This window comes from Aotus nancymaae, unplaced genomic scaffold (assembly GCF_030222135.1).
Source record: "Aotus nancymaae isolate 86718 unplaced genomic scaffold, 86718_ANA_hifiasm-v0.15.2.pri h1tg000016l, whole genome shotgun sequence".
NCBI classification, from domain to species: Eukaryota; Metazoa; Chordata; class Mammalia; order Primates; family Aotidae; genus Aotus; species Aotus nancymaae.
In genome coordinates this window covers 79566982-79591385 of record NW_026988428.1, presented here as the reverse complement: position 1 = coordinate 79591385, position 24404 = coordinate 79566982, and the positions used below count along the sequence as shown (strand labels likewise).

At 38.6% G+C, this 24404-nt stretch overlaps 1 protein-coding gene across 1 annotated transcript in view; it reads right to left on the bottom strand.

Moving 5' to 3' along the window:
• DERA (deoxyribose-phosphate aldolase) overlaps positions 1-24404 on the bottom strand; it is a 464384-nt gene that overhangs the window by 245990 nt on the left and 193990 nt on the right. Inside the window, exon 9 of the mRNA XM_064377711.1 lies at positions 5140-5195. Coding sequence (XP_064233781.1) covers positions 5140-5195 — 56 coding nt within the window. The remainder of the gene's footprint in view (positions 1-5139; positions 5196-24404) is intronic.

The window sequence follows — 24404 nt, the reverse complement described above, 5'->3', positions numbered from 1 at the left end:
GTAAAATGATGAAACTGGGCTGCACGGTTTCAAATGAGATTTCTTGCTCAAAAATTCTATACAGAAAATTCTATATTTAGTGAGTAAGGAGGTAGATGAAACGCATTAAGCAAAGCATTTTATCTCAGTTTGATAGACACACTAAAGTTAGAGACAGGAAAGATCTGTTTGTCTAATTCCAATTCTACCGATTGGTTTAATGACCCAGAAATAAGATTATTCACCTCTTCATATTAGTATAACCAGGAACTTCTACTCACAAATGATCAATATGGCATTTCTTGAAAACATCACTTTAAAAAGGAAAGCTTAATGGACAAAAATACATAAATGTATAATGTAAAAAGAAGACAGGAATCAATTATTCTCATTAGTCAAGAAGACAGAATAAGAACTAATGGCTTTTAAGCTGTAGTAGGGAAAGCTTGGGTTAAATAGAGCAGAACCTCACTAATTCTCACTTCAATAATTTCCAAACCCTATAATTTCCAGAAAGAAAACTGGTAGTCAAAGCATATTTCAATAAGCATTTAATAGTACAAAGGTAGATGGAGAGATCTTGTGCATTAGAAACTACTATTCTTCAAATTATTCTACAAGAATGTTTGCTAGGTAGAGCCCCATGTAATGTTACCCATAAAGGAGAAGTCCTTTGTCAAAAGTAATAAGCTAATACAAAGTTGGTTATAGCAGTCTTTTGTCTTTGTAGAACTTTCTCTTTCAGTTGAGCTCTTACTCTCAAAATCAATAAATCATCAGGGTGGTTTCCAGATAGCAGTGTGAATTAAAAATCAGACATCAAAGTATCCTCTTTCCATCAGGAAGGATAAGATTTATTTCATAAGGTTTTCTATCATATTTATTTTAAATTGATACATATATCACATAGATGGATGAAAACTGTCCTACAATGTCATCTTTTCTCTATACTCAGAATACAAAGAAAAGCACTACTTAATAAAGCAACAGAAAAAGAAGTAAATGATGTCATGTCTGTATTAGCATTTAAGAGGTGAATCACTTGCCCCCGTTAGTTTACAAAGTTGATAACTATCTTTGGATATGCAGTTATTCAGTACTGCATCAGTGGATTTGAATCAGCTCACCATCACAGCTGATGGGCTGCAAACTTTCCCAGGGATATATTAGCAATTTGCGGTTGAAGTATGAAATGCATTGGTATTAAAACTGAGGATGCATACTGTCGTATGACAGGCAATGGCTTGCCAGAGAAAATGCCACAGAAAGAGGGCTACAATTTTCTGGGAGTGAAAAAGAAAAAGGCATAGCATAATATCAAAGCAGACAATACAAAATACTACTACTAGTAATATTGGCCAACATTTGAGCAGTCATTATGTGTCAGGTGCTCTTGGAAAATTTTGTTACCTCTTTGAATCTTCACAATAATTCTCAAATGAATTATTGTTATTACTCCTGTTTTCACAGTGACTCATAAAGATTAAATAACTTTCCCAATTTCAAACAGTGAGTGATGAACCGGGATTTGAACCCAGGTAGTCTCACTCCAAAGCCTATTCTCTTAATTAATACACTATAACACTATAATTCAAGTTATTAGCATGTGAGATAAAATTTTCTGTGATGTTATTCCTAATTCAAAGACATCTTCAAGCTCTCATATCATCAAAGTCCATTTCTAGAAGACACAAATCATAGTTTCTTTCAAACTGAAAAGGGCGTACCTCTTCTTCCATGATGATCTGGCAATAAGGTTTGTTGCCCTGATGTCTAAGGTCAGTTTTACACAGAGGGAAAAAAAGGCTTACTCCTTTAAGCCCAGGGGATTGTGAAAAGAACGTGGAAGACAGAGGTAGAAAAGGAAGGCAGATGTCACAGTCCTTTATTATTATTATTATTATTATTATTATTATTATTATTTTAAATTTTTTTGAGATGGAGTCTCGCTCTGTCATCCAGGCTAGAGTGCAGTAGCACAATTCTCAGCTCACTGCAACCTCTGCCTCCCGGGTTCACCTGATTCTCCTGCCTCAGCCTCCTGAGTAGCTGGGATTACAGGTGTGCATCACCATGCCTGGCTAACTTTTGTATTTTTAGTAGAGACAGGGTTTCACCATGTTGGCCAGGCTGGTCTTGAACTTCTGACCTTGTGATCCACTCGCCTCAGCCTCCCAAAGTGCTGGGATTACAGGTGTGAGCTACACACCCCATGGTCCTTTATTACTGTTTTCTTCCTCTTACCTCATCTCAGGTCCATCTTGAGAAAGTAGATGGCGTGCTAAGCAAAAACCCACAGTTAGGTATGGAAGAGCTCAAAAGCAGAAAGGTTTTCACTCTGCCTCCAATTTATGCCTCTGGGAAGAGGCTGTTTATTGAATTACATTAATCCAGTATGACTAGTATCCTTATAAATACATGGTCATGTGAAGACAGAGACACACTGAGAATGCCAGCCCTTATGTAGGAGTGCTACAGTAATGGAATCTTTTTACTTTTTTTTTTTTTTTGAGACCAAGTCTCGCTCTGTCGACCAGGCTGGAATGCAGCGGCCTAATCTTGGTTCACTGCACCCTCTACTTCCTTCCTCAGCCTCCAGACTATCTGGGATTACAGGCGTGCACCACCTTGCCCAGCTAATTTTTGTATTTTTAGCAGAGACAGGGTTTCACCATGTTTGTCAGGCTGGTCTCGAACTCCTGACCTCGTGATCCACCTGGCTCGGCCTCCCAAAGTGCTGAGATTACAGGAGTGAGCCACCGCACTGGGCCAGTAGTGGAATCTTAATGGCTCGTCATGTTTAGGCAGAAGGAAAGCCAGAATCAGCTCTCCGGAGAGCCCTCAGTCTCTGATGGTGGGGACAGGATTGAGAAATCAGACTGCAAATTTCCTACATGCTTTGAAAAGAAAACTAACAAGTTAGTTGAGAATTGACCAAGCAGAGAGAGAATGGATTACGGGTATGCTAGCATCACTTTTCGGCAGTGGACATTATTAGAACAAGAATAGAATGAATTGTACTTCAGGTATCACTCCTAAAAGCAACTTAGAATACCCATTCCTCAACAGAGACCAGCAAAAAACAGAGACCCATGGTCAGGTAAGTCATCACTCTCCTCCACGTACTTCAATGCCATCTTAAAGAAAAGACAGGAGGTCCTGGTTTGAATTGTGTCCCCGCAAAAACTTAATGTTGTAGTCCTAGGCCCCAGTACCTTGAAATGTGATGTTATTTGGAAATAAGTTTGTTGTAAACATGATTAGTTGAGATGAGGTCATACTGGAGTACAGTGGGCTTCTAATCTAATGTGACTGGTGTCCTTAAAAGCATGCGGTCACCTGATAACAGAGACACACTGAGAGAATGCCAAGGTCATGACAAAGGCAGAGATGACAGTTATGCAGCTGCAAGCTGAGGACCAATGAAGATTGCCAGCAAACTACAAGACACAAGGAAGAAGCAAGGAAGAACTCACTGCAAGTTTCAGATGGAGCAAGACCCTGCCAACACCTTAACTTTAGACATCCAGCCTCCAGAACTATGAGACAATACATGTCTGTTTGAAGCTACCCAGTTTGGGACATGTTGTTACAACCTTCTGAAAGCTAATACAATAGGCATAAAGAAGAAACTGTTAAACATTGAGCATTTTATTTGAGTCTTCTAAACAGAGGCCAACTTATGTAAAGAGACTATTTAAACACAAGGTTAGAATATAGCTATGCTTTTTCTTCCAGTATCTAATGGGGGGAGGCTTGTGAAGAAGATCAAATTGCTGTTGAAAAATCAAGAAACTAAGTTTTCTTTACATATCTGACTGTAGTTTGAATAGGTTTGTGATCTCATGGTATGTGATCCTTAAAATTGTCAGAAATTTACCTCATAAATAAATTTAAAAACATGGCCAGGGCAGTAAACAGTCCTACTCACATTGATGAATGGCAACAAACGATTATAGTGTTACAACAATGAACGTTTCTCTTCTCAGTTTTTCCAATGCGTTTATTTAAACAACTTTTTATGTTTTAATTCCTTTAAGTGTGTTGCCAGAAATGCTGGTATAGCACAGGGTGTTGACACAGATGTTTGAGAACCTTTGTTCATTACTCCCCACTTCAGACACATTGTCAACCAGACTCATGCATTAAATACACACGAGGGTTGGGCATTAGAGATAATAACTTAAAAAGATAAAGTCTCTCTCCTCAGGAAATAGTCAGGTAAGTCACAGACCATAGAAAAGTGTGTTAACTACATGGCACAATATCATTTTTTAAATAACTTCCCCAAACTGAAGTAAAACACCAAGGGGAGCAGAGACACAGTGAGCCCCTGTATAGTGCATGTACCTGGAGCCACAGGGAACCAGAAAGATGCCCTCCTTAGCAAGGCATGGCACCACCAGAGGCCTGAAGGGGCCATGAGGATTATGGATAGACTACTTTCTTATGGATGCCATAAGAAAATACCACAAACAAGGTGCTTAAAACAACAGAAGCTTTCTCATAGTTCTGGAGGCCAGAAGTCCAAAATCAAGCTATGGGCAGGTCATTCACCCTTGGGATTCTGTAGAGAAGGATCTGCTCCAAGCCTCTCTCTAGCTCCCAGTGCTTGCTGGCAAACTTCAGCATCCTTGGGCTTGTAGATGCATGCCTCCAATCTCTGCCTCCATCTTCACATGGCCTTCTTCCTTGTTTCTTCTTTGTCTTCAAATCTCTCTCTCATACGGACATGAGTCATTGGATTTAGGACACCTTCTAATCCAGTATGACTTTATCTCAACTTGACTACAACTGCAAAGACCCTATATCCAAATGAGGTCACATTCACAGTTACCAGGGGTTAAGACTTTAACATATCTTTTTGGAAGATACAATTCAATCTAGAATATGGGGTGATGGATATTTTACAGACATCGCCTTTGAGAGGCAACATCAAGGATCAAATGTTGGCCCCGCCATGCCCAACCCATCTAAAACCTCCCCACTGCCCAAGCCTCAGCACCATGCAGGGCCTTATATATTTAGCCTTACTATGCATAGTGCACTCTGATATTTTCTATTCCATTGTTGTTTTTAAATGCTTGTCATGACTCCCTATATTGATTTTATAACCCATTCATGGGTCACAATTTAGAAAGTACATAGGAAAATACTTACTGAGGGGATGGATGATGCTGTCACAAGAGAATCAAATGCAGGAGGAGGAGAAGTTGCTGGGGAAAAGGATAGATGAAGGATTAAGTTTTAGACCTGTTATTTTTTACATGCTGAGACTAACACTTGTGTAGGCTGCTTTTTTTCAGATCACACAGTGGGCTAAAGATCAAGGTGCCTGTATTAGTTTTCATGCTGCTAATAAAGACATACCCAAGACAAACTGGGTAATTTATAAAGAAAAGAGGTTGAATTGCCTCACAGTTCCACATGGCTGTAGAAGGCCTCACAGTCATGGCAGAATGTGAATGAGGAACAAAGTCACATATTACATGGCGGCAGGCAAGAGAGCATGTACAGGCAAACTCCCATATATAAACTCATCAGATCTCATGAGACTTATTCACTATCATAAGAACAGCATGAGAAAGATAAGTTCCATCACCACGATTCAATTACCTCCCAATAGGTCCCTCTCATGACACGTGGGAGATATGGGAGCTACAATTCAAGATGAGATTTGGGTAGGGACACAGCCAAACCATATCAGTGCCCTTTGGCCCTAGAGCTGGCCTTTCTGAGGAGATCTACCTAATGAGAGACATGCCGAACCTACAAGAGGCAGCACTGCACTTCTCACCTCCATGTCCAGGCACTGCTTTGCTCTGTGACCCTATTGCCCCGCAAGAGGAGGAAGTAACTTTCCCTGATCCTGTACATGTTTCAGTAAATATCTGGCAAGAAACTAAGTCCATATATGTTTGATGAACAAGTTTTAAAATAAATTGACCCAAAGAAGGATAAGCACCCTCCTATTCTGAATTTTTGAAATTGTAAGTGCACCTTGTTGACAGACATGAATGTTAGAGTTACCATTTTAAACTTAATGGTAATATGTTTACTAGATGGATGATGCATATGGTCAAAGGCTCATGTATATCCATCAGTTACTTCTGGAGTACATTTCTATACATAATAGTAGTTTTATAAATGGCTGCTAAATGCAAAGGGATATTCGCTGAATATTCCACAGCTCAGTTTTGCCTACACACACTCATATACATACCCACACATATATTTTCCCCTCCCTTTAAACATGCTTATCTCTACTTCTCTCATTATCCCATGCTCTGGTCCCCAGATCCCCCCATATGCAAACCTCTATGAAATCTTGCACTCTGAAAGATATTCTGTTTTACCACCAACCACCACCATCTATCTCAGAGTATAATTTATGAAGATGGCTAAAATTTTATCATCATGGTTTAGACCAACAGATAGTTTTTATTTCAATTTCAGTTGGGTATCATGTGTCCTGATGGTAATTTTTATGTACTGATTTTCTTCTGCCATCAGGGCCACAAGACATTGATGTTCCCTCCACACTCACCCTATGTACCATTGTCCCTAGGAAATCTCACTTAAATGTCAACTACTATCTAGGCCTGAATAAGCCATTTTCAGCCCTTATCTCTTTTCTGAGTTTCAGGACTATTTCTGAACCCATCTATTAGTTATCTCTATGTGAAGCTTCCATTTCAATATTTCCAAATAAAATTCATTTTTCATGTCCCTCTGCCAACCTGTTACATCTCTTGTATTTTTTTAACTTAGTTAATGGTAGGGTCACGGGAGTCCTTTAAATTAAAGGAGAGACGGAAAGTCAGAATAACCACTGTCCCAGAATTCTGTTGCTTTGACAGATGCACTTCACCCTCATACAAGAAGAAGAGATTTAGGACTTTCTACCCAGAGAGTTGGTCTTATCAATAACAGACAATGGAAATCACCCTGCAAAACCACCCCGCCATGCTTATGGAAAAAAAATCCTGTGGACTGTCAAATTCAGCTTGAGCCCTCTTGTTTTCTTTTATTTTTCTCCTTAGTCTATGAATTCCAGCAGGCCAATAAAATCAAGTGAAAGCCTATCTAAAATGTGAAGAAAGTAAGATTACACTGAAGGCTCCGAATCCCTTTAGCCCAAAGATAGGACTCTCAAAAACAAAACCCCCAAAAAAGGCAAATATTGTATCAACTCAGCAAAAATCCAGATCTGGACTCCCAGTGTGTTTACCTTAAAAAGCAGGTGCCCATTTTAAGCATCCGTGTTCTCTATGAAACACCTTCTAGGTAGGCACTCAAGGAAAGCTTTGGTGTGAATGTCACAGCCTGGTTAGATAAGGTGCATCTAGCCTGTTAATTGATCTCTAGGCTTTATTCATCTCTGTCTTACCAGTAAACGTAATGCTCCTCAGGAAACACAGAAAAGCTCTCAAAAGCTGGTGAGTAGCTTCATTAGGACTTTAGCATTCTGTCAGAGCCTAGAATACTTGGCTGCTGGGTAACCTGTAGAGTATGAAACTCTGGCATAAGAGTACAGGAGTATACCTTGTCTATTTAGGAAGGCAAGGAGGAATTCTTTTTCCCCATTCAAAGGTGCCACCTGGCTCAAAGAGATAGAAAGTCATTATATAGTTATTGTCACTTAACCTGAAAACAATCAATCTCAAATGTCCAGTAATCATTGGAATAGGCAAAGACTGTGCCACACTGTATGATTTAACTTCCTAAAATGTAAAACGCCTGATGCAGTGTTTGACACACAGCAGATGCTTAATAAATGCTCCTGTCTTTTCACTCCTTTCCTCTTCTATCTCTGCCACCTCCCTTTCCTTCTCTGTCCATCTGTCTCTACAACCACCTCACTTACATGACCAAAAGGCATAGAAAATAGGCAGAAAAGTATCCTGTGAGCACAATTACTTTAGCTTAATAAGTAAACTGGGAAATCCTACTTAAGACATGAATGCTTAGAAGTCTTCAAACTCTTTTTTTAAGAGGTATTGGAAGACTAAAGGGAAAGACCTGGTTTTCTGGCCGAGTAGCCTTTTATTCATCCTGTAAGAGAAAATATTTCTGTATCTCATGTAGGTGCCACTCCCCAAATCTCAACACGCCTGTAATCCCAGCATTTTGGGAGGCCAAGGCGGGTGGATCATGAGGTCAAGAGATAGAGACCATCCTGGTCAACATGGTGAAACCTCGTCTCTACTAAAAATACAAAAAATTAGCTGGGCATGGTGGCGTGTGCCTGTAATCCCAGCTACTCAGGAGGCTGAGGCAGGAGAATTGCTTGAACCCAGGAGGCGGAGGTTGCGGTGAGCCGAGATCGCACCATTGCACTCCAGTCTGGGTAACAAGAGCGAAACTCCGTCTCAAAAAAAAAAAAAATCTGTTTTTCCTTCAGTAAACGAAGTTTAACTAACCTTGCCAAGTGAGAGAATGATTAAATGCTAGACGAAGTCTCAGCAACATTTGAAGTGCAAGATTTCACCTTTTTAGGCTTCGTCTTACAGTGCTCCTTCCCTGCTCCACCTGACTAATCCTTAGGAGTCTGTCTTAAACACTTTGCTCTCCAGAAAAAGACACTCATCCTCTCTTCACTGTTCTTCACGACCACTGATGTTTGTTGTCATGCTGCTGCCTGACATGTATAAAGCTGTGGGTATTTCATCAGGACTATAGCTGGTATTTACCAATTTTAGGTTTCCCAACTCTGCAAAGTAAGAACAGCAGTTGTCTCTGTTTAATGAATAAAGTGATGCTCAGGACTTGTTCAAGGTCATACAGCCACTAAGTGAAAAACTACGTAAGGCAGCCTTCCTATTGGCCTTACTGAGATGATGGTGTGCTAAGAGTTCTATCAGGAAGTGTCTCCACTAAACTCTAAGGGAGTGAGACATAATTTCAAGATAAATGTTCTACTCTCTTAACATCTGAGTTTTCCTGGCTGAGTCATACAGCACCAACAGTGTGAGTTTTTAAAATTAAAAAGTTGCTCCAAAAAATAACTACCCTATAACTTGAGTTGGGTTCCTGGACTTGTTTCACTAAAATGTCTTTCTCTGAGTCTCATGCCCAGAGTCTACTAGTTGAGGAAGTTAATGAAAGAGATAAATTCCGTGGCTTTTTCAAAATGAAATAAAACTTACACATACCCTACCCCTTCTCAATCTCTACATTATAGATTTGGTAGTTGATATCTAGCCCACTAATATATACTGATGCATAAATGTCTCTAATATTTTAGATTTTAAATTATGCAAATAATGACTGGAAATTACTAGAAAGCAGATTGTTCCCATTTGCAACCTTGGAGCTAAGGGAACATGTATAACCTCTGTCCATATATAAATTGATATTTCCCACACTGTTCCTGCTGATGATAGCAGGCTGTCACCAGAATGTCACCCACAGCATGTGGGTTAAAAATTGGAAAGAAAGAAGGAGAGAAGGGAAGGGAAAGAAAGGGAAGGAAGGAAAGGAGGAAGGGAGGAAGGGAGGGAGAAAGAAAGGAAAAGAGGAAGGGAAGCAGAAAGGGAGGGAGGAAAGAAGGAAGTCTTCAGTCTTTATCTAAATACTCAGTATTGAATAAGTCATTTTGAGAACTAGATAGCAGAGTCAAATTGCCTTTTTGAGTCTTGAAGTAAATTATCAGCTTAGTACAGACCCAGGCTAAGACAGATATAGCATTTAACTTCACGGGTGGCTATAATTTCTGGATTTGTGAAAGAGTGATTCCTGCTTAGTACATTCCAAAAAGGACATGAAGTTTCTTAAGGCCCTGTATAAATCAATTCACAATCATACTGAGGTAGTTTGACTGTGACTCCAAAATGTCTGAGTTTCATTTTCTCCCTGTTAGAGATGAAACCACTGACATTCATTTTTTATGGACATTTCCAGCTGAAGACTTTTTTCGTAAGTTAAAATTTGAAGAGCATGAAAGAGAAATTATTCTGATTTATGATGACTTCCAATCAGGACCAATTAAGAGAAAATGAACCAGGGAAATTGGAGTGGGGGAGGAAAATAAGATCCGGCATAGTGAAAGTGTTTAAACTGAAGTTTTCTTTCCCTTGCAATCCCCTGGGTAGAATCAAGCAAAGGCAGCTTCAGGATCAAGGGCCCCTGTGCCCCCAGGCCTCACCCACATCCACTTTTTCACCTCTAATCTTGCTCTAGGCACAAACAACTACCTGGGACTGGTCTATGCACCCACTGTCCTTTCATCAAGAGTCCTTCAGACTTACAGAAACACTTGTCCTTTATTACAGTATTCAGGAATAAATGTAAAGTGAAATCTAATATTACAATAGGGTCCATTGATTTCCTGACTTGATTCCCAACTAAACACCTTCTGGTTTCAAGTCGAAAATCCAAGGTCTCAAATTTCACACATTTTAAAAATATTTATGACAGAACTGTCTTTAGATCTGAGCACAAGAGGCCTTTGTGCTGGGCTGGTGCTATAGGGGGTCCGCATAGCACATGTGCACACGCACACACACACACACACACACACACACACAGAGGCATTGAAGACTGCATTTGTGCCTCTGTCCCTCAGGATCTAATACTGGCACAACACTTCTATTCCAAGAAATGCTCTTCATCTCTTGCCCCATATCTCCCACAAAAAGCATAACTTCATTCAATTGCTGTAAAAGTTTGTGGGTTGTGGCACTCCTAATGAATGAGCCCTGCTTTGGAGTATGAGGAAGATTTCAGTGGCAGAGGCACTTAAGAGAAGACAAATTAATTAACTTGTCAGATCTTTCCTCTGAGGTAGCATGAACACAATAGATTATTGCATAATGAAGTACTGTTTCCCAGGAACGCTAAATGTTTTTCTTGATTTGCCTTGTGTTTCATGGTTCCAGAACTACTCACAAATTAGTACAATATAAGAAACCATCACACGTGGTGGTTGAGGAGCATCTTAGAATCTCGTACTATTCATATTACTCTTACCTTTGTGTGTGTGTGTTCCTCAACCTCTAACCTATTTACATTTGTAGTTATCTATTTTATGTGTTGTGGGAGCTACTCTGTGCTTTGTAAGATATTTACCAACACCTCCGGCTTCTGTCCAGTAACGCCTCCCCACTCACCATTCTGTCCTCAACGCCTGTGACAACCAAAAAATATCTCTAGGTAATATCTCCTGTCAATTCTCTCCTAAAGGGCAAAGTTGCTGCTCCCTCACTGATTCAAAACCACTAGGCTAGACAACATACATGAAGCATGTTATCATTTCTTTACACTGGCAATCTGATGCATATTGAACTCTAGAATTTTGAACAGTTCTCTTTATAAAAATATTTCATAAACTTTAATTCAATTTTTTTAATTAACTTCAAAATGTCAGTTATATAAATGTGATTTTTATAACGTTTAACATGTTATATTCATTTACTATAATTTGTATTTTACCTTTTAATTGTAATAGATTCTCTTGACTGTTTTGGGAGAAAATATCTTGTTACAAGCATAGATTAAAAAAATCTTTAATCTTTTTACACCCATTTTAATTTACATTTTTGATAAACATATTACAATTTTGTACTTCGTATAGATTACATTGTATTTTTAATCTCTTAAATTATTTGAAAATAACAGAAATTGAAAATACCAACGAATCTCAGAAAATCAAACAAAAAGCCTAAAAACATAAATAGAAAATCTTTTAAAAGTGGACTTTGAAAAACTGACCCACTATTTTAACCATATTACCTTGGGTGAGGTATGGCGAGGCCAAGGTGCAGCTCAAAAGAAAGAAACCAGAAAGTGTTTTACAGTCTTGTTATCTGCACCATTCCCTGGGGAGAACACAGCCACTTGCTATGATTTTAGCATGTCCCTTACAAAATTCATGCTGAAACTCATTCCCCATTGTGGTGGTATTAAGAGGTGGGGCCTCTTGGGAAGTGATTAAGTCATGAGGATTCTGCCTTCATAAATGGATAAGTGCCTTGTAAAAAGGCTAAAGGGATGCAGCTTAAGCCCCTTGTGCCCTTCTGCTTTCCTCATTCCACCACGTGAGGGCGCAGCAACAAGGCACCATCTTAGAAGTGGAGAGAGCCAGCCCTCCCCAGACAGTGCCTTGATCCTAGACTTGCCAGCCTCCAGAACTTGAAGAAATACATTTCTGTTCTTTGTGAATTACCCAGTCCCAGGCATTTTGTTACAACAGCCTAAATGAACTAAGACAACCGTGCTGGAGAAGCACTGGGGTGAGTCAGAGGAAGGAGACTGCAGGGAAACACCTTCATTGTGGTTTGTGTGGGAAGGAAAGGATGAGGCCGGCAAGCAGGTTAAAGATTGGCTACTTTGAATAAATTCAGCAGGCTGCGAAATAGGGGTGAACTCTGGTTGCCTAATATCTTGACCCTGGGACAATTAGAGCAGGTATAGTGGCCCAGAGTGTGAGAACCCAATCAAGCAGATGCTTGGGGTGCAGAATTAATGAGATGCTCAAGAAGGACCAGCCTCTAGTCAGTGACTCCAAACCAGATCAAGACAGCATTTTAAAAACCTGTTTTACATGAGCACGCAGAACTCAGGAATAGGATTTTACAAATTATTTAATAAAGATGTAATTACTCATTATAACAATTAAGTGACCAAGAAAGTTTTTCTCAAAAGACAATAAATGGACCAGACCATATACACTCCCAGCAACTTCAACCTCTCTACTAAGTGAAGATATAATTAATTACTGACCAAAACAATGAAAGGTAAAGTTAGGCTCCCTTCTATACTTCTTCTTGGCCTGACTTGGAAACTATTAGGTGTGGAACTAATATAACTTGATTTAAAAAGACTGAAATGCCTCACAAGAAAATATATATACTAGGGAATAAATGATGGATGAGGAAATCACAATGAAGGGAAAATGAAAAGATTAATAGAGAGAGATGCATCTCTGTTCTCCAGATAAATAATGACATAAAAGCTCCTGTCTCTAGGGATATTATAATATTTGTTGAGATGAGACACACATGAGACTCCCTAGTGATCAAATCAAAGAGATAATCATTATTAGTTTCAAGAGTCACAAAATACTTATCAGAAAATAAACACATCTAGTTGTTCAGGAAAAAGAAATATCTACCTTCTCTAGAAACTGGAAACCTGAGGAGAATCCATTCTAGATTCTTGGAACTGAAAACCATCTGTGTAGTGACAACCACAACTCACATTTGTAGCAGGAGGTTTTCTAGCCATCATGTTAGCTAACAGATTCTTTTCACCTTTGGCTTTCCCATCATAGGAATGTACTGGAGTCAATAGTACAGTTGTTGTCACCCAAGCTTATTGCCTGTCAGCCTTACCGGACTTCCCAAGTGGGGAGCCAGGCCCAGGAAGGCAGGTGCACAAATCCAGTCACTACCTATCAGAAATGCATCTCAACAGGCAACACTGCCTGCAACGCCAGGGAATTCCTCTTGCAATAAATGCACCATTCCTAACCTTCTCTATCTCCCCCATATTGTGGCTATGGAAAATGGCCTCTATATCACTTATGGATGATGCTAACAGGTATCTTATCACTGAAAAATGATGCTATAGCCCAAAATTTGAAAGGGAGAAATCCTGTTTATCCATTTTAAATCACATATTTGCGCTCAATAAAATGAAATGTTTCTATTATCCCAACAGCAACCATCACAAAATAGCAAATTTGGTGGGGGAGGAGAGGTGGGTATTACACTGTCCAAGGAGAACCACACTCTTATAACAAATTAAACTCATTGCAGTTGAACAGCCTAACAAGTTGCACCAACACACATTTCAAGTTACCACTTCACTACAATTTGTTTACAGTTATCAGTGTTACAAATGGCCTTCCAAATCAGTTCCTTGGGAGACCTAAGTTTTCTGTCAAGGATATACTGGCTCAGCAGGGCAATTTCCAATCTGTCCCCAGAACACTACAGGAAGTCAATTTCCAAGTTGCAACAGGTATCTGACCTATACATGCCTTTTATGTGATGTGTGAGCTGTCAGTTCCACACTGGACCACCTATTCTAAAGCTACTTACTTTAACTCTCATTTCTTCCAGTTGTCAAAATATTTTTAAGGCACTCATTGATCTCAGATAAATTGGTTTAAAAAAATCCCCTCCCCTCTGCAAAGCAAACAAAAAAGACATCTATTTCTGCAGGCTTGAATTACACAGAATTTTTTTCAGAATAGCTACAATCCTCCTTTTATTTCTACTTTGCCTGATTTTTTGTTATTGTTTTGTTTCACAACTATTCATATTTGGTGACTGCTTATTATTGCTTAGTACTGCCTTAAGTACTTTGCTTCACATGTATTATGTCGTTTTATGACCAGGACAATCCTATGAAGTTATTCCACTTTACAGATAAGGAAACTGAAGCTTGAATGAGCTGAATAAGTCATCCAAGATAACCAGATAAGACAAAGACCCAGTGTTCAAACTTGTCTGTCTAAATGTAAATTTGACATCTTTAACCATTAAGCATCTTAACAATTATGCTATTACTATTACTTTTGCAGATGCATGATTTGCTGCTTTAATCAAATGTATGTGTATGCATAAGTATCCACACACACATACATACTGTATTCCAGGTACATCACTAATTAAATAAACTTTTGAAGACTCACGAAAGAACTCTGCAGCCATGCTTGTTTTAATTTTTAAAATAAGGTGTATTGGATGTTTCATTTTTAGTTAATGTAGATTCATTAGAGAAATTTGAGGATGTCGACAAAAGAAAAAAATCATCCAAATTCTCATGCTCAAAAACTAATATTTTCTAATATTTTATTAACCATAAATTATAATATTTTGGTTAGAAAACATTCTATGGGAATCTATATTTTAAATTTTAAAGAACTGATTTTAAAATATTTTTGACATAAAGATTAGCAGACTTAGTAATCACATAGACATTGGTTCAAATCCCTGCTCTACCACTTCAAAAGCTATTTGACCTCCTGAGCCTGAGTTTCCCTCTATGTGAAATAAGAATGATAATTATTCCTATTCCACCCGGATGTTGTAAAAATTGAATGAGACAATATGTAAGAGAGTGCTTGGCAAATACTTAGTGTTCAGAAGAAGATGGTGGCAGTGGACGTGATAAACATGCATATTTTACCTCTCTGAATTCCTGCATTAAAACAGACAAAGTAAACAGATACCAAAACAAAAATCCATGGCTAACATTTGCAATGGAATTAAATGACTACATTTCTTTACAAATCTCAAATATCAGCCAGTGAGGACAAACCACCAACAGCTGCAAGACCAGAGTGGTATCAGTGTCTGTGCAGAAGAAAGCAGAGAGAATCAAAGACGAAGCACTGTGTGCCCATTTAAAACCAGCCACTGAAAGTGGGAGGTTTCCAGTCCAACAACAGGCAGTACAAGGGGGCCCATGGTGGGAACTGGAGGAACCTTAGGAATGTAACACTTATGACCCTTCTTCCAGGATGGAGCTCTTTTCCAGGAGAGGCTCTTGCACTGAGGTGCTGGAATGGAATTAAAACTGAGCAAATTAGGCCCAATAGAGACAAAGGAAAGAAATGATCCAGATTAAAGTGGAGGAGGAAAACAGAACCAGGAAGTCTTGGAAAACAGCAGAAGACGGAACTCTCCAAAGTTAGAAAAGCTACCTGAGCCAGGCCTCTAAAATTTCCGAAAACTGATCTCACATAAAAATGAGCGGCAGAAAAGTATTGAAGTCAAGTCCCATGCAAAGTTATTATAAGATAAAAGAGAATAAGGAGCAGAATAACATCACTATAGATAATAAAAGCATATCAGAAAGACAGGGACAGATCAAAACTGTAACCTATTTCAAAATGAGCTAAAAGACATTAAGAATATGATACAAGATGTAAAAGAACAGCATAAATCAGAATTAGAAAAACTCAGAAATCAGGTGACAGAACATAGGAAAGAATTATAAATAAATGAAAAAGTCATTTCAGAAGTGAAGACTAAACTAGAAAGAATGCAAAAGCAAATAAGCACTAAATATGCCTGAAGAGAATATTTGGTGAAAAGGAAAACAAAAATTAAAAATCAAAAAGAAATAAAGAGACAAAATGGATTAAAGAGAAATCGACAAAGAGAAGATAGGAAAAGAAGATTCAAATTATATAATATAGGAATCCCTGAGGAAGAAAACCAAAATAAGGATAAGAAAAAGTAGTAAAAGCAATGAATCAAAAATACTTTCCTGAAATTAAAAAAGATAATTGAAAGTACATAGTAGAAGAGCACACCACACATCTAAGAATATCATCTCAAAATCGCCAACAAGAAGGTGTATTCTAATAAAAATAATTGGATTTTAAAGAAAAAAAGTTTATTGAGCATTCAAGAAAAAAAGGCACGTGGCTCATAAAGAAAAAATTAGGTTACCATCAGACGTTAAAATAGCAATATGTTATGACACAGAAAATAGAGTAGCCTAATTAATATACTCAAGGAAAGAAATGTCTAAAGAAAATATCTTTAAAGGACTTTTTTCCCAGTAAAAGTGACTTTCAGGTAGAAAGAACATAAACAAACTGTCATCAATATGCAGGAACTCAAGAAATATTATTCCCATGAGCCCGTACTGAGGAATATACTAGAAATGAGCTTCAGATCATCGAAATCACTAGAGAGACATAGGCATAAGGACTGATGAGTAGGACTAAATATGGTATGTAAAACATACAGTTACTATACAACTAAGATCAAATGAGCATTCATAAAAGGGGAAAGCATAGTTTTAAGGCTACATGTTTAGATAATATAGATGTAGCACAGCTATAACACTTAATGGGGAGAATGAAGAAAGTATTTGCAAAAACAATTTAGTTATTTTCAGTAACTATATTGCCAGTGGTCTACTAATATTGTTTGGGTGTGTGATATTAGAATTGAGTGACTAATTATGCAGTGTTCTGATTCTATGATCTCCTTTGTCCTTGGGAAATAAGATTTTGGGATGAAAGAAAGGAAATACAGATGTAATACAGAGGTTAAGTAAAAAAATACAACAAAACTTGTGTTCCAGAATTTAAGTTAGAACTATCAGTATGAACTCATGAAATAACTTTGTCCACTGAAGATGCTCAGAAACAATTACCATCTCTAACAAACAGGTTGTGACTTTAAAGTATCACTTCCCCCCAAAACAACAGCCAAGTCTTCTTGAAGAAGTGGCTATTTCCATATCTAGGGTAAGAAATGTATGAGACGCACCTGGAAAACCTTGTGATGCCAAATAACAAAAAAAAAATTATCAGAGTAATGTTAAAAGAACTCAATGGCTGGTACAGTGGCTCACGCCTGTAATCCCAACACTCTGGGAGGCTAAAGGGTGTGGATCACTTGAGGTCAGGAGTTCAAGACCAGCCTGGCCAACATGGTGAAATTCCATCTCTACTAAAAAAAGAAAAATTAGCTGGCCATGGTGGTGTGCACCTGTAATCCCAGCTTTTTTGGAGGTTGAGGCAGGAGAATCGCTTAAACTCAGGAGATGGAGGTTGCAGTGAGCTCACATTGCACCACTGCACCCCAGCCTGGGCATCTGAGCAAGACTCCATCTCAAAAATAAATAAATAAATAAATAAATAAATAAATAAATAAAAGAACTCGAAAGCCAACCCAAGGAGGCTCCCACTAGCCAAATGCAGGACAATTTGAGCTTCAGCGAAGATATTTGAATGGATTGAATTGGGATTGAAATTTCATCTTTCAGAAGGGATCAGCACGACTCTGGATCCAGTTGCCAATTTGTAGAAATACAGAGGACAGAAGAAAGTGTTAAAGGTAAAAATACAGACTGTAAGAAATTCTGCAGATCAAAACCCTCAGGTTGTTCAATAAATAATTTGTGAAGAAAAGAAAGGGACAGAGGGAGGACCTGCAGATTTAAAAGGATTTAGAAGACTTAAAATTTGAAAAATAGGCAAGAAAAATTATAGTGTCTAGGGATACACAATTTTGATGAAACTATAAAGAACTGCCAAAAAAAATGCTTATTTTAGAATCAGGATAGTGGTTACTTTGAAGGGAGAGAGAAGTGTTGAAACTGGAACGGGGCTCGTTGGGTAGCTAGAAAAGTTCTATTTCTAAACATGGGTAATTATTTCAACAAATGTATCGCTCATTAATCTACAGAGTTCTGTGTGATTTTTCTGAAGCTGTGTTTCATTTTACAACAGAAATAGTAAACAAATAAGTGCTAAATAAATATTAACTATACTTAAACTGAAAATATTTTGTAATATTCTAACATAATAGTAATTAGCTAAATGGTAGAAAATCAGAGATTCAAAAGAAGACATTCTAAGAAACTCTCCCTGATTGTCTGATTACCACTTTACATTTTACATTTGAGCTTGAACCAAGGCCCAAACCCAGTTCTCCCGGGGATGGTTTAGGCTTTAGAAGAGATTCCTCTTCTTTATTTAGAAATAATAAGTGACATAGAACATCGCTGGTCAGGCTCCCCAGCACACCAACTCTGGGACAGAGAACTGCATGCATGAAGTTTATTGGGGAGTGCTCATGGGACCCACATCTGTGAGGAAGTGAAGGAAGGATTATGCCAGTGGAAGAATGCAATTGCGATGCAGGCAGACCTCAGACAGTCCCATGAAAGTCCTTGAGCTGGAATAAGTATTCCGAGTTGTCCCACCCTGAGGCAAGGAGCATGGGACTTTATTACACGTACCTTGTTCCAGGCCCTATCAATGAGTCATAGATGAGGGCTGCTCTAGGGAAAGGAGTGTGAGCTACTTTTGGCCAAGTAGCTCTCTTCCTTTGAGGGTAATTCCCAGACAGTCATTCAGGTCAGTGCTGTCAATCACCAATTTCCCAGGTGTTAAGGAAGGAGTGCCTCAGTCCTGAAGGAAGATCTGGACAGGGATCCACTACCAAGAGCAATTCAACCATTTTGCTTCTCTTTAGTCAATCTATGTGTCAAGCATGCTCTGTCTCTAGAAGCTTGCAGTTCACCTTGCTCCTCTGGTACCTTTTGAGCCTATGTTCTGAAGAAGAGTTTTGCTTCAAACTTTCAAAGATGTCTAGAAGTTTGGCCTTTAAAAGATTTTCTGTGCATATCAAAATTAAATCTAAGTGAAAATTTGCAACATATTACTAGTATCACAACATTCTTACTAATTCAACCAACACTTACCGAATGCAAAGCCGTAGGAACCCAGTGGTGAACAGAATCCCCTTTTGGCTAAAGCTTACTGTCTCATGCTTATCATTGAATGTTGTTCATTGCTGCAGAATGATGACATTCTGCATGTACTCTGGGTAATAATCCTTCATTCACTTCCATTCTGGGGATGAATGCTACAGAAGGTATTTATGCCATTCTTTAAAAATCAGTAACATTTCAAGATTTTTCTGTGACATTACTTCTCTGTGCCAAGTGGTTTCTTTAACTGGATATCTACTTGAGACTGCAGCCAGAAGAATGAGGCAGGGGCTTTAGATAGCAATTTAAGGTAGAATTCCTGACGTCTTTATAACAATTGGGTTTCATACTCTTGAGGCAGTTGCACTACCTGTATTTGCACCATTCACTTTTTTGCATAAATACATAGAACATGTGTTAGGATTTAATTCTCCATGGGTGTTTCACATTTCTGCATGTTTAGACATACTACTTGGACTATAGAATATACTTCTCAATTGTAATGGTTATTATTGGTATTTCTGTCGTTCTTCAGCCCTTTTGTCATGATTGATTTACATGCTGGTGTCCTCCACACTATTAGGAACTGCTTCAGAGTAGGGGACATTCTGTCCACCTTTTTGCCTCCAGCCGTAGTGCAGTCCCTTGAACACAAAAGAGACTCAATAATTTGTGTTAAAATAAATTGAACTTGAGTACACAGAACTGTACTGTGATTGATGCATAATATTAAAACTTTGCTCCAGCTAATGTTAAAGCTGTTGTTTTGCATTTCTACAAGAGTTCAATAGAACTCTTGGATTCGAAGTTCCAAATATAAATTCCACTGGCTTTAAATAATTGTTTGATAATAAAATCCAGTGTAAGGTAAATAGGATTTTCTTATATAAATTGTTTCTACCTTTCATAAGAGCAATCTGGCAATATCTATCAATTTTTTAAATCTACTTGTATACAAGTTTGCATGTAAGAATTTATCCTAAATAAATAATCTTAAATATAAACAAATATGTAGCCAAAATGATGTTGAGGTTTTACTTTTATTTCTTTAATCCTTCCTGAAAACCTGAATGGTCCATGCTATCTTTAGTTACTGCACTTCTGTAATTTAGGGAATACATTCTATAAAGGAAAGGGGCCTCCAATGTCCCTTAATAATTCATTTTACAAACTCAAAAAGAAACAAAATTTGCACCTTTAGCAAAAAGGTTGGCTATTTATTTATTTATGGCTACTAATAGTTATCAATACAAGAGATTTTAGGAATAGGTGTAGATTCTTGACAATTTAAAAATGATGACGTAAAGACGTAATTTTGACATGGGTTTTAATTTCACACCCTTTGTGCCTGTTGGAAGACACCATTTGTTCTCTTTAATAAGCAGTAAAACTTTTATCAGATTTTGTAAAAATTAATGAAGTACAAGAAGCCAGAGACAAAAGTTCTGTGATACCACTTTGCTAGAGCATGATGACAGAAAAGTTGCAGGTTAAGGGCTCACTAGGGAGTTTCTGAGCACTCATGAGGGAGAGTTAGAAGATCGGGAGATGGAGTGCAAGAGTTCTTGGTGGACTATGGGTACACCCATAGTCCATAGGTTATTTCTTCTCTCTTCCAGCTGCCATCTAACTATAGAGTAGGGGATCCACAAAGAGTCTCCTATGAGCTCTTGAAACAATTCTCCTTCCCCTCCTGGCCCTCCATCTAGGGAGTGCCAACAGAGCTGCCCCAAATATCCTTGAACTTGAGGCAGAGTAAACTGTGTAACGGCTTCAATTTTCCCCACCACAAATATTTAACTCTAGGCCCAGTCTGTAGCAAAGACCATAGTTGGCCCCTGTCTTAGTCTGTATTGCCATAAAGAAATACCTAAGGCTGGGTAATTTATAAAGAAAAGAGGCTTACTTGGCTTACAATTCTGGAAGCTAAAACATAGCACCAGCATCTGCTTCTGATGAGGGCTTCAGGCTGCTTGCACTCATACCAGAAGATAAAGGGAAGCCAATGAGTGAGATCACAGGACAAGAGAGGAAAGCAAGGGCGAGGGAGGTGCCAGATTCTTTTTAACAACAGCCTCTCCAGGGAACGAACAGCAAAGAGCTCACTCACTACCAACTGAATGGCACCAAGCCGTTCATGATGGATCCGCCCCCTGAGCCAAACACCTCCCACTAGACCACATCTCCAACACTGGAGATCAAATTTCAACACGAGATTTGGAGGGGACACGTATTCAAACCATAGCACTCCTTTCTTCACCCAGGACCTAGAAGCAAGGCCTGACCACTATGAAAGTAAGGATGGTATTAATACATGGCTTTGAAGTCATTAGCTATATTCAGAATAAGAGGACTATAGGAGACTATCCTTAGTCTCATTTAATAATAGTAAATTGGTCCAAATTCAAAAATAGCTTTCTGTTGCAGGGAAGTAAAATTCTTGTAAAGGATTTACTTCAAAGCAGTGCTAATTAATCCCTGGAGCTAGACAAGGGTGTTGTTTCATGCTGTTACTGAGAAAAAGCCTCTCTCAGGGCACCAGCATTTCTCTCCCAGCCTCTGAGGTTCGAGGGGGCCTGCACAGCTGCACTCTGCCCACTACCCCTGGGCAGAACCTGCAGAAGCTTCCTTTCTCTTCCTCCCAAGTAGCTTAGCAGACACCCCCAAAATGGATAGAAATTTAAGGAGACACAGAATAGGATGTAGGGAGAAGAACTCAGGAATTCCAGAACTTAATAAAACTGAAAAATTTTTATGGGCTCTGAATAAAAAGGAGGAGGTTCCATAGTTACCGAAGGAACAAAATTTCAGAACCATAGCCTTGGGGATAAGTGTTGAAATGTCCCTGGTGTTTCACGATATTGAAGTAGAGAGGCCACTTGTAGCTGTAGAGGTATTAAACTGGGCTAGCCACAGTAGTTCATGCCTATAATCCCAGCACTTTGGGAGGCCAACGGAGGAGGATCATTTGACCAGGAGTTTGAGACCAGACTGGGCAGCATAGTAAGACCTCATCTTCATATTAAAAAAAAAATTAATCAATGTATTAGTCTGTTTTCATGCTGCTGATAGACATATCGGAGACTGGGAAGAAAAAGAGGTTTAATTGAACTTACACTTCCACATGGCTGGAAGGTCTCAGAATCATGGCAGGAGGCAAAAGGCACTTCTTACATGGCAGTGGCAAGAGAAAAATGAGGAAGAAGCAAAAGTGGAAACCTCTGATAAACTCATCAGATCTTGTGAGACTTACTATCACGAGAACAACATGAGAAAGACGGGGGAAAGAATGACCTCTCCTTGGGTCCCTCCCACAACACGTGGGAATTCTGGGAGATACAATTCAACTTGAGATTTGGGTGGGTGTTACACCGCCAGACCATCTCAATCAACAAATAATTTTTTCAAATAAAAAATGAAATATTAAACTGCCTCTTTAGGGGAGGAGAAAGATGAATCCATTAGCATCACTATTTGGAAAAAAATAAAATATAATGGAGCCTTAGCAAGACAAAACATCAGTTTATGCAACCAATATTATTTACAAGTTAGGAAAAGGGAAAGTGGCTATGGAATGATATTTTGAGAGCTGAATAAGTGCCAACATGAGGACGAGCATTTGGGAACAGAGAATTGAATGAGGGAAAGAGGAGCAGGACAAGTGAGCCAGCAGAGTTCAGGAAAGCTGTAGCATGGATATCGATTGATGAAGATAGCTAAGAATACATCTGGAGAGACAAGCAGGGGCCATACCGAAGTCTCAACTTGATGTGTTTGGCAGTGGGCACTCAGGCCATCAATACAACTGTGTCTTGAGATGTAAAAACAGGAGATTAAAGGTAGAGAAACATAATGTACTGCAGTCAAGATAAAGACAGCTATATCCTTGGGAGGGAGGATGTGGAAACCTACCTCTTCACTGACCTAGAGCAAACCTTGTGCCCAGAGGCTTATGCACTGTGTGAGCAAGTTAGCTAATCTCTCTGGAATTCGTCTTTTAATTCCTTTGTGGTGGTGCATATTTATACCTATTTTGCAGAGTTTTTGTAAGGAGTTAATAATATAGGTAAAATCATATGTAATACAACATCTGGCATGTAAATACTCAGTGAATGCTATTTTATTTTATTTTTTCCTTTATTCTATATTTTTATATGTGACCATACTCTTACTGGAATGAATTTCTATTCCTTTCACCTGTTCAAGTCTGACTTGATTTGTTTATTCGCTTATTCATTAGTCCATTCATTCAGTGATGGTTATTAAGTGCTTGTCATGTACCAGGAAATGCGATAGGGGTTGAAGATGAATATGGCAGTGCCTACTGTATTTGAAAAGAGAAATAAATAACTACACAAAGGCAGTGTAAAAATTATATGAAATCTCCCTTCACTGCTCCAGTTGTAAGTGATCAATCATCTCTCTGATTTTTTACACCACTCTCATCACTTATGGCAAAATTACCTTGAAATGTAGTTAACTTTTCAAGTGGCTGTGATTCTTTTCCCCAACCAGATGTAAGTTCCATAAGGATGGGCACTATAGCTCCTCATTGTTGTAATCTCCTTGGTGCCTTGATCATCAGAATTCAATAAATACATGTTAGTGATTGTGATAAGACAAGAGGCAGGACTTGATTCACTCACACCATTAAGCAGATGAATTCCTGTCATGTGTTAATGAGTTAATGTTTGGCTCCCCTAAGTTAACATCCATAAGAGGAATGTGTCCTTGTTTATTCTCTAGAAATAATCCTATTCCTAAATGTCAACACTTCTCAAGTCTTCATTCTCACCCCTACCCCACTTACATTTCTGTAGATGGGTGACCTCACTTTTTCTTTCACAGAAAAAGTAAAATGTACTAAATAAACATTCCTCAGACTTTTTGTCTCTCGTCCTCACCTACAAACTCATATATATCCCCATCTATATTTCTTCTTCCCCATTCTGTCTTCATTCTTACTTAGCACGACACACTTCAACTGTCCTCGGAATTTTTTTTTTCTCAAATTCAGATGAAACTTAATTCTTCACTTATTCTTCTCTATTGCAAGCCCAATATGTTTTTGAAGCCTTTTTCTGATGGCTACTTCCTTGGAGCAAATAAGCATGTTCAAGTGTCTCTAATTAATTAAAAAGTAAGAAAGATGATGGAAGAGGGGAAGGAAATGAAGGGAAAACCCATTCCTTGACTGATTCCCCTCCACTACCTTATCTCTACTCTCTATTCGT